At 40.5% G+C, this 11,876-nt stretch overlaps 1 protein-coding gene across 1 annotated transcript; it reads right to left on the bottom strand.

Annotated features, from left to right (window-relative positions):
* Positions 1-8,522: 8,522 nt before the first annotated feature.
* LOC132271905 (uncharacterized) lies at positions 8,523-11,596 on the bottom strand. The gene is made up of 4 exons (XM_059773411.1): positions 10,922-11,596; positions 10,737-10,831; positions 9,508-10,539; positions 8,523-9,420 (listed from the first exon to the last, which is right to left on the bottom strand). Exons 1-4 carry the CDS (start codon positions 11,160-11,162, stop codon positions 8,755-8,757), a joined length of 2,034 nt encoding a protein of 677 aa, XP_059629394.1. The 5' UTR covers positions 11,163-11,596; the 3' UTR covers positions 8,523-8,754.
* Positions 11,597-11,876: the final 280 nt, after the last annotated feature.

The raw sequence follows: 11,876 nt of genomic DNA, 5'->3' as shown, positions 1-11,876 counted from the left end.
CCGATTTGATTAAATTATTAAATGAATATAAGGATTGCTTTGCTTAGAGTTATGAAGAGATGCCTGGCCTGTCTAGAAAATTGGTAGAACATAGATTACCGATCAAGAAAGATTTTCAGCCATATAAACAACCACCAAGAAGGATGTCTTCGGAAGTAATGCTCAAAATTAAAGAAGAAATTGAGAGACTTCTTAAGGCAGGATTTATTCGAACAGTTAGGTATGTTGAATGGCTGTCTAATGTTGTTCCGGTAATGAAGAAGAATGGCAAACTTAGAGTTTGTGTGGATTTTCGTAATTTAAATAATGCCACTCCAAAAGATGAATATCCAATGCCTGTGGCCGATCAACTTATTGATTCGGCCGCTAAGCATGAAATATTGTCTTTTATGGACGGCCATTCAGGTTATAATCAAATCTATTTAGCCGAGGAAGATATTCATAAAACGGCTTTTAGATGTCCTCGGTCAATTGGTACTTTTGAGTGGATTGTGATGTCATTTGGCCTAAAAAATGCTGGGGCTACTTATCAAAGGGCAATGAATTCTATCTTTCATGATATGATTGGCCGATTCATGGAAATTTATATAGATGATGTAGTTGTGAAATCATCGGCCAAGAGACAGCATTTGGAACACTTGAAAAGGGCCTTTGAAAGGATGAGGGTTCACAAATTGAAAATGAACCCATTGAAGTGTGCATTTGGAGTTTCAGCCGGGAATTTCTTGGGGTTCTTGGTACACAAACGAGGTATTGAAGTTGATCAGAACAAGGTCAAAGCTATTATAAATGCTAGGGCCCCAACCAACAAAAAACAAGTGCAAAGGTTCCTCGGCCAGGTAGGTTTTCTTAGAAGATTTATTTCTAACCATGCTGGCCGAGTGCATGTCTTTTCGACTTTAGTGAAATTAAAGTCACATGAGAAATTTCATTGGGATGAATCCCATCAGAAGGCCTTTGACAAAATAAAAGAGTATTTGGCAAACCCCCCGGTTGTAATGCCTCCAAGAAAGAAGTGGCCGTTAAAGCTTTATTTATCGGCCGCAGAAGAATCAATTGGTAGTATGCTCGCACAAGACAATGAACATGGAAAGGAGCAGGCTGTCTATTACCTGAGTAGAGTACTAACTGATGTAGAATGCAGATATTCCTCAATTAAGAAGCTTTGTTTATCTTTGTACTATTCGGCCATGAAGTTGAGAGTATACATGCGGCCTGTTGATGTTTACATTCTTTGTCAGACTAACGTGATCAAGTATATGCTATCAAGGCCATTGATCACTGGCCGAATAGGTAAGTGGGCTTTGGCTTTGATGGAATTCAATTTTATCTACGTCCCACAAAAATCAGTAAAAGGAAGGGTTCTGGCTGATTTTTTGGCCGATCATCCTTCAACTGATATTGATCCATGGGTTTATGATGAATTGGAGTCATCAGCTATACTCTTAACTCCTTGGATCCTGATGTTTGATGGATCAAGCACGGCTGATGGAGCAGGAGCAGGTATTGTTATTATTTTGCCAGCTGGCAGAAAGGCTTCATTCTCTTTCTTTTTAGATTTTAAATGTTCAAATAATCAGGCCGAATATGAAGCGCTTATAATCGGCCTGGAGATTTTAATTGAAATGGCTGTTAGAGATGTAAAGATTTTGGGAGATTCAAACTTAGTCCTTAGCCAAATTTCTGAAGATTTTAAGTGCCTAAGTTGGCAATTAAGGTCGTTTCATTCTCTGGCCACTTCGTTAATCAATCAATTTGATAATGTTCAACTTAAGTTCTGGCCGAGAGGGCAGAATAAGGAGGCCAACAGCATGGCCCAAGCAGCCTCTGGAATAAGAGTACCAGCCGGAATAGAAGATCAGTTGATAAAGATAACACGAAGATCTTTGCCATCGGCCGAATTGAGAAATACTATGTTGTTTGATACTTGGACAATTGATGTAGAGGATTTGGCCGACGATGACTGGAGGATACCATTTATAATGTTTTTTCGAAATCCAAACATCAAGGCTGATAAAAGTATTAAAAGAAAAGCGATCAACTTTGTGCTTCTAGATGGGGATCTATACAGAAAAGGGTTAGAAGATGGGCTCCTACTACAATGCATAAACAAGGAGGAATCACTTCAGGTTATGGCCGAGGTACATGAGGGCAGCTGTGGGGCTCACCAAGCTGGGATTAAAATGAGATGGCTGATTCGCAGGTATGGATATTATTGGCCGAGGATGAGGAAAGATTGCATAGATTACTCAAAAGGTTGTCAAGCTTGTCAAAGACACGGGCCGATTCAAAATGTACCAGCAAAAGAATTACAGCCAATAATTAAACTTTGGCCATTCAGAGGTTGGGGCCTTGACCTTATTAGTAAAATTAATCCACCATCAAGCGAAGGCCATCACTGGGTGATTGTTGCCATAGATTATTTTACTAAATGGGTTGAGGCCAAGGCTTGCAAAGCGGTTGATCAGCAAACAGTGATTAATTTCATGGAACAAAACATCATCCACAGATTTGGGATTCCAGAAACACTTGTTTCAGACAATGTAACAGTATTTAGGGCAACTGATGTACTACAATTCGGCCACAACATGAATATTCATATGTCAGCCTCTACGCCATACTATGCTCAAGCAAATGGCCAGGCCGAATCTTCAAATAAAATTTTAATAGAGATCATTGAAAAAATGATCAAAGATAAGCTAAGAAGGTGGCATGAGACTTTGTCTGAAGCTTTATGGGCCTATAGGAACTCAAAAAGAACAGGCACAGGAGTTACACCATACATGTTAACTTATGGTCATGATGCTGTTCTGCCTATGGAAATGAAGGTTAAATCAGCCAGAGTTGCTTTTCAAAATAATCTAACTCCAGCTGATTATACTCGAGCAATGTTGGTAGAATTGGAAGATTTGGATGAAGTTAGAAGGGATGCTTTGGATCATATCATAGCTCCCAAAGGGAAGGTTGATGAAGGGAATCAGCCTAAGGTTGCCGAGAGGACACCATCAGCCATTCCAAATGTCAAGGCTCTCATACAACACGGTTGCTGCCCTGAATGGAAACGTATTAACTAAGGTAAAAGAATTTCAAGATTAAATCGGCCAGATTACCAGAATGCTTGGCCGAGAGTGGTATCTAATCCTCAGCCAGAACCATCATTGGCAGAGAGAATCCTTTTAGTTCATCATCCTTAACCGAATTTCAAGAAAAGAAAGCGGGGATGGAAACTAAAAAGGGTTAAGTGGAGAAGAAATTCGAGGAAGAAAATGAATCGGCCAATTAATGCAAAATTTTGCATGGCTGATGCAGTGCTACACGAAGAGAATTTTATTTTGTTCAAAAGAATGAATAATATGGGGCGATCAACATCGGCCATTATGAAAAGAAGTCTGGCTGATGGGTTAATCAGAAAGGTATTTTGGCCGAGGATAATGCTTCATCGACCAGCTGTTGAGGTGCCAAATAAAGAATCAAGGAGAAGTCTGGCCATGGCCGCTGACATTCTAAAAGCTTACCCGGTAGATAAAAAATTGGCCAATATTTTGAGAGGTATCAGCTAACTTTATGGGAACAACAGAAGAACCAGGATCGGCTAGTTCTGGCTGACGCAAAATAAAGACCAACTTAAAGGTGGTTCGGAAGAAATAAAGTCTAGAAGCTCGCTGGCTGCCAGTTTATTTCATGTTACAAAAATTCCAAAAATCTTATCAGCCTGAGTGGCCGATAAGACATTTGAAATTTGGGGGGCATTTGTTGGCACCAAAACTTGGCAGCCATCTCAACGATGACGTGGACCAATAAGAAGCAAATAGGTATTTCTAATATAGAGTCAAGGGGATCGGCCAGTTTAAAAATATTAGGAGCAAATATAGGAAGATATATTTCAGCCACCTAATGGATATGGTAGTTGCTAAAATATAGCAACTCACATTTGAATTTTTTCAAAATAGGCTGTTAATAGAAAATGAAAAGGCTAGAGTTTGGATGAAACTCAATAATTAAATTCCTATAAAATAGGAAGTTTAGTTGGATGAAAGAAGGAAAGCTTTGGAGACATGTATAGAAGGAAAGCTTTGGAGATATGAAGTGAACAAATCTAATTGTGACAAGTGGCCTTGACATGGCGCTAAAGGATGGGCCACTTGGGATAGAACACAGCTGCCAAGTTTATAAAAGGAAGTTGCTAGAACTTAGCAACTTTTTAGCAACATTCTAGCAACTTACATTTGACTAGATCAAAGAAAGTTTCCAGCAAGGATTTTCTTATTGAAACAAGGAGCAAGACGAGATAAGAAGCAAAAGAATACTGGGTTTTGACCTAGTTTGAATAACGAAGTGAAGAAAATCAAGGGAATGAGAGATTTTCTGGCAAGAAGTTAGGAAAATAAGTTGAGAAAGAATTCTATAAGTAGGAAAGATGTAATCCTATTCCAATGGTCCAGCACCACCACAAAACATGCATTTCAACTAAAAATGTTTTCAATTGACTCTACGTCATTTTCCTATCAATTTCTTTATTTCAATTTAATGGCAATTGATTAGATCCTCGTCAACTATTTCGATTCAGCCATTTACTTTCTTTCAATTTCAATTATGCCAATTTTAATTACGCAATTTTAGTTAGGCTTTCAATTCAATGACAATTGATTAAATTCTTGCCATTGAATCGTAGTGACAATTGATTAAATTCTTGTCATTACTTGGCTGATGGCAATTGATTAAATTCTTGCTATCACGTTTCAGTGGCGATTGATTAAATTCTTGCCATTGTGTTTGGCTGGTGGCGATCGATTAAATTCTTGTCATTGTGTTTGGCTGATGGCGATTGATTAAGTTCTCGCCATCATGTTCGGCCAGCGATCGATTAAGTTCTTGCCGCCTGTCTTCACTCGGCCATTCCATCCATTCAAACATTCATCAGCCGTTGCATTTCTTTAGACACTCTAAAAAGTCCTTGCTACAAACAAGGCATAAAAGAACCTTGCTGGGAGTTCTTACTAATCTCTCTCCCACACAATCGCCTGAGAGTCAGCCATCGGAAAAAGGGATAGGCTGGTGTTCAATTACATATTTTGGGTATTTTGTACAAATACTCTAGCACGCCCGCGAAGAATCCATCGACCGGCGTAGGGAACAAAAACCGCGCGAACAGTGTGTAAGTATATTTTTTGTCAAAATGAAATAAAAACATAATATCTATATGATTGAAAAAAGATATGATATAAACGTCTATCTATTTTTGTTACCGAAATATTGCAATAATAGAGATAATCAATTAGAGTGAGAGAGTTTATTTTTATCCATGATAAAGAGTTTAAGAAGTATGGACATTTCTACGAAAGTGTTGTGTTTGTGTTGACATTGACATTTTATGAATACTTCTAGACAGATGTCTGACATTTCATGGTCGTATTCATAATTTAAAAATTATTTTTATTATTTTGGATACTTGGTAGACACATTTGGAATACTTAGCCGACAAATTTTGGACATTTGATTAACACATCGTAGGCTCTTTGATTAACACATCCTACGTCAAAGTGTCCAACTTCTTTTTCTTTAAGAATTCACGAAACACATGTCATAGTTTGTAATAAACAAGCAGGGTTTGAGGGTGGCCGCTAGGGGCTTTTTTGCTCTCTCTAACTTCTAGTAAGAGAGAGCCCATCTTTTACCCCGATTTTCACTCTTTTCCTTCACATGTTTCCTCGATCGATCCCTTCTTCTTAGTTTGTGGAGGATGAAGTTCAATTCGCTACCCCGTTTTTCTTGTCTTTTGGTTTCTCTGTCCATTGGAGTTTTTTCTTCTTCTCACTGTAGAGGTCCTCTGTCCATCAGAGTTTTGGAGTGCTTCTCCATAGTGGTGTGTTCTTTTTACTTTGGGATAGCTCCCCTCTCCTCTCGTGTCCACCGATCCTATGTGTTGTCGGACCGAATCGACACTTGGGGAATGTGGTCTTTTCCTTTTGATCCGGATATTGCTACACTGTTCTTCCCGGGTTTGTTTGCTTTTAAGTTTTTTCGGCTTGCTTTCATATTGTTCCCTCCATCTATGGGTCTTTTTTTATGGGTTTCCATGGAAGGTCAATCGACTATTAGAGACGTGCCGCCTCAAGTTTCCGTGGTCTATGGACTGTGCCTTCGTCCTTGCCATTTTTCACTCTAAAGCTCACACTTTGCCCTTGTTCGGGTTTCCAAAGGTGTGATCCAAGCTTTTTTCAGCAACAATGGACAGGAGAATCTATTCCTCTTGTAGGAGCACACTTTCTGGTTAGTTGGTTGTAGAGTTTGCAACAACTTTTTCTGGCTTTTCTTGGCCATGGTGTTCATGATTTTGGCAGCCGTTTGGGTAAATTGGTAAAGCAACCCAAAGTTTGTAGTTGGGTCTTTGGACTTGGAATTGCTATTCTAGATTTATTGTTACTAAATTCTCCATCGCTATTGAAAGGGCTAGATTCGCCCTGGGCTGAGTCAGTAGTATCTATTCTCCTAAACCTAGTTAGGAAATCCAGTGGCCCCATTGGGCTCTTCAGAGTTCAGGCAGGTCGACTCGGTTCAGTTCGAGGTGCTTGTCGTTAGTCGTGGACTTGACTATGAAGAAGGGAGTTGGCCATCCCTGCACAAACTGGTCGGGAGCTGGAGCCATTCCCCTGATGAAACCAAGGCAGGTTGAAACCAGTCAGTATGTATCCTTAGGAGGGCAGGTCGTGGTGGCTGACCAGGGCGCTTGCGCAAGTTGAAGCAACGCCTTGGTGCCATACGGGTCGTGCCGTTGTGCCAAATCTCTAGGCCATGACAAATGGTATCAGAGCAGGACTTGGGGAAAAGCACAGAGGTGTGCCCCCTTGTTGATTTGGGGGTCTTGAGAATGAAGTGGGTGCACTAAAGCGTCGGTGGGCAATCAATGCTATTGGAGGAGAGCCTCTATCTCCCCAAGAAGACGTGTCCTTTGAAGCCGGAGGGCCGCGCACATCAGATGGCTGGAAGGCCGCGCGCACCAAAGTTCTTGCAAGTTCAAGAGGCGTGCAAACCGTTGTGAAGGGCGAGTATCAAGTCAGCCGAAGGGCCCTTGTTTGCTCGGGGTGTCGCGGAGGCGGCATAACGTAGGGTTGCGTCCCGAAGAAGTGGGCGTCCCTTTAGCCCAAAACCCTATCATTGGGCGAGTGCAGCCAGGGGTTGTACAAGGAAGCGATGGTGGGCAGGTAAGCATATCACTTGGAGGAGAGAGACTTTGAAATGTTGGACGCAGCGGAGTCAGTGCCGCACTGCGACGAGGGCGTCGCAGGATTTGGGTGGGGGGAGAATGTCACATTCTAATTCCTAATGACGCCATGAGCATAGAAGACACGCATGCTGGTTGGCTAAGAACATTCATTGACTGGGAATGGTTCCAGGGAAGGGGCGTGCAGGACTACAAGATGATACCTCTTCAAAGTTCAGGCAGGTCAACTCAGTTTAGTTCAAGGTGCTTGTCGTTAGTCGTGGACTTGACTATGAAGAAGGGAGTTGGCCATCCCTGCACAAATTGGTCGGGAGCTGGAGCCGTTCCTCTGATGAGACCAAGGCAGGTCGAAACCAGTCAGTATGTATCCTTGGGAGGGCAGGTCGTGGTGGCTGATCAGGGTATTTGCGTGAACTGAAGCAACGCTTTGGTGCCGCACGGGCCGTGCTGCTGCACCAAATCTCTAGACCCGTGACATTATGCTTACTTTTGGAGATGAGGATGAATTTTCTGGAGAAATAAAATGAGGTGAACAAATAAGAGAGCCATCAAGAAAACCCATTAAAACATGATTACGAATCACAGAATGAACTGAAATTGGCGTAAGAGTTGGTCGTTGTAGTAAAAACAACTTGTAATATGATGATTAAAGGTTTTTTTTTAAAATAGAAACTTGTGTTTGTATAATAGCAATATAACAGTAGAAGTAGTTTGTGTGGTAACATTAACAGGGAAGCGAACTCCATTTGAAAGTAGACGTTTGTCAAAAAAAGGGGCTCTAATACCATATAACATTTTGACTGATTTAAATCTCATGCTACAGATTGTGAGGTAATGATCTATATTTAAATAAGTTACAATGGATAAGATACCATCTTATACCATTATTGTAATTTAAGTTTGAAAAAACCATATCCATAATCCTGATCAAATTTAGAAGGAACATGTACTCCCAAAAAAAAAAAAAAAAAAAAAAAATCAGGTGTCCGAAATGACACGAATCCCTAGGATTCTTTAACAGTCCGACTAATTTTTGAAGATCCGAAAGAACACCTCTCCACTCGGACCGAGTAAATTATTATAAGGAAAGCAAAGACTAGCCACAAAGAAACTCAAATCCCAAACTTTAAACTTACTAAATTTTAAAATTGAACAAATAAATTGCTAGGTCATGTCCAAAGTGAATGTCTAATCGGATAGTTGTCATCACTAATGAACATAAATTGAAAATTAAATCCTAGACCACTGGAGAGTATCTTAGCATTTGATGGCAAATTTGAAACCCGGAAAATGAAAAAGCTATCTAAACATTATTTTTTATATTCATTTATTATATATTACTAAAAAAAATTAAAAAGGTAATAAATAATACACATAAGACTAACTAAGAAAGCGAGTGGTGTCAGCCTAACAGTCATTATCTTTTAACACCACGTGTAGCCCTCCAATCTCTCTTTACAAGTCCGAGAAAAGTGGACCCCACACCCTTAACGAATCGCATCTCATCACGTGAACCACCCATGTGACGTCCGTCAGACTCTGCTTCTGGTTCGTCGTCCACCTGGCGTCGTACGGACATTCCACACCACCATCGCCGTCTCATGCACTAGCCACTCCGTCACGTCCCGTTCGATCTCAGACACTATACTCTCACCTTCCTCTTCAAGCTCACAATCACACGAGCCCAAATCGATCAGCTTGTCAATGTCTTCCAAAACTCTACAATCGGCCAAAGGGAAACCTTTTATCTTCGTCCAAACACGGTCTATCAACTCCGACCCATTCATTTCACGGTCAGGTCCACCAGTGACTACCCATGGCTTCAAGTTCACATATGGTTTCAACACTTCAACAAGAACTTCATTCACTAGTTCAAAAATTAGCTTTCTGTTGGGTCTTTGTCTCAATTTTGTGGCGGCGGTGGTGGTGAGTTCCAGGTGGTGGAAGAGTGAGGGGTCGAGAGGGCGGGAGGGGGTGTACCATTTGGTGTAGGACACGGGAGTACTTGCGTCGATGCCGGTACGTTTTAGTATTCTTGAAATGTACTGAAATTCCTCTCCATCTCCGGCGGAGGCACTACGGGATCTGTCATGGATGCTGTTTTCTTGAATGGTGGGCCTATGCGTCGTTTCTTGTTTGTACGAATAACTTGATAACTGTGTGCTCGATTTCGATGGAAGAGTATCAGCTTGTGAGTACTGTTTTTTTTTCACAACAAATACACCCATTATTAATAAAAAGTTTTTAAAAATAAATTGAATATCTAAAAAATTAAATAAAAGTACCTGTTTTTGAGGTAATTTTGTGGCTGGAGGTGAAGGGTCTTTCTTGACTGAAAAAATCTCACTTGGTAATGGAGTTTTCTTGCATTTGTTGTCTGACTGGTTTGCTCTGTTTGTTGTTAATGCACGAACAAATGGTTCTTCTTGCTTGTTCCGAATCGAATCCGAAGCTTTCAGAGGCTTTTTGAGACGACGAGCAAAGCGTTCAGTGCTAGCTTTCTCACATTTTTGGATTGATGAATTTTGCTGTCGTTGCACCTGCAATGGCTCATGCTTCGGCTTCCATGAAACTTTACTGGGTTTTGACTGATTAATATTGATCAACGAAGAAGTTGATGATGGAGATGATGAGCATTTTGGGTTGTGAGAATTTTGGTTCTCGGTGGACACTGTACTTGTGACTGTTCTGTTCTTGGCTTCCATGAACCTCAGCCTTGGTGAGCAAGAAGGTGTTGACTGCTTACTCGGGTTCGATTCGTCTCCGAGCTTGGCTAAACTAGCCTTGACTTGTTTCTTCCTTCTGAGAACATCATGCTCGTCTCTGTTTCTGGTGGTGTAATTGGTTATGTCAAGACCAACTTTCCTGCCAACACTTTCTCTCACTTGCTTCACAATTTGTCTTGCATACTGGCTTGGACTCTTAATCTCCTCCTCTAGCTTCATATCTCTTCTTCTACTCCTCGACACCTCAATTTCTTCGCTTATACCAATGTTCTCCTTGTTGATCTGAAGCGAAAGCCGGTGATCAACATCCGATCTCCTCTCCGACGACATTCTCGGCGTCTCCGGCAATGAACGTGTACCCACTATATTTGTGTCCAACCCGGAACTTCTCAACCGTTGAGAGTGAGACTCTTGTTGCAGATGTGGCTTTGAAGTTGAATGATTGGAAGAGGTTGACAATGAAGGAGAGGAGTTTTCAGGAAGAAGATCGAGACCCATCAATCTAGCTACTAGATTTGGGGTCTTGGTACCAGGTGAGCTGCTATATTCTGAAGATAAATCATCTGTTCTTGTTTTAATTTGAATACCCATCTGCATTCATTTTCAAAATTCAAAAAAAAAAAAAAAATACTAATAATTAAAGACATATCCAACACAATCCCATCATAATTTTCATCATGACTTACTTTACAAAACCAGAATCTCTAAGATAACATGGAAAATGCAAAAAGTAAAATAAAAATAAATAAATAATATATATAGTAGTATATAATTATGTTTACACTCACGGGTATATCTCCTTTCATTGTTGATATTAGCAGTGAATTAATAGCTCCCATGAAAGGCTCCTGTGTTTCCAAGCTGTTTCTTGGTGCCTCTACCCCTGCAATATTACACAAAAATAACCATTACCCAAAATTCCATACATATATATATATGTATGCATATATAGAGAGAGAAAGAGAGAGCATGCCTTTGAGAATAGTGGGTTCATCAGGGAGGAAAGAGTCAGGCTTGAAAGAGGGTGGTTGTTGTTGGTGTAAAGCAAACTGATGAAAGAGATGAAAATCAAAGAGTTGAAGTACAGCACTCATGCAGCCAGAAGGAGTAGTAGTAGTACTACTACTACTACTTTCTCTCTCTACACCTCTTCCTTTCTTTGTGGATCTCCCACTACCACTACCACCACCCCAATACAACCACTCTCTACCCATAACTAGCAAAGAGCTTTCTTCTACTTTTTCTTTGAAGACAAACAAAACTAGAAAGAGAATAGAAAAAAGCTACCTTCCAACAATGGATGAGAATGAAAATGACATAAGAAGTCGTCACAGAGAAGGGTTTGTGGTGGAGAAGCGGAAAAAGCGGATCAACGAAAGCATAACTTAGCGTTTATTTTGATTTGTGGAAGAGAATTTAAGTAGGTGTGACTGTGTGTGCGAGATATTTTCTCTCTTTCTCTCTCTCTCTCTCGCCCCTATTTATATCTCCTTTATCTTGTTTTCACTCACTCCCAAGTCCCACCTGACCATGACCAGAGAGAGAGAACCAACACTCTTTCTCTCTCTCTCTCTCTCACATTGGGAATTGGAAAGGGAGGAGAAATGCAGAGGATGACGATATGACCACGCTCCCTCTGTCTCTCTCTCTCTACTTTCTCTCTCTATAAGCTCGGGAAATAATGCGATGTACCCCCATCCCCAAGGTTTAAATACGAGGTGGTTTACTGGGGATCTACAATTGCAACACTATTGTTCTGAACCATGACGTATTTATTCTCTGTTCTTTGATTTTGATGTTGATGCTAACCATCTTTAACCCCATTGTTGACTGCAATTTAGTCATTTTCAAGGGTTCCACAGTGTTTTGTTACTTGTTTTTTGTTTTTTTTCTTGTTTCGGTAAAATGTTAAAAACTTAAAATTTTTT

The sequence above is a fragment of the Cornus florida genome, unplaced genomic scaffold, assembly GCF_030987335.1.
Source record: "Cornus florida cultivar Cherokee Brave unplaced genomic scaffold, ASM3098733v1 CherokeeBrave_3.0.0_Hap2_Chr08, whole genome shotgun sequence".
Lineage (NCBI taxonomy): Eukaryota > Viridiplantae > Streptophyta > Magnoliopsida > Cornales > Cornaceae > Cornus > Cornus florida.
This window is presented reverse-complemented; position numbering and strand designations above follow the sequence as displayed.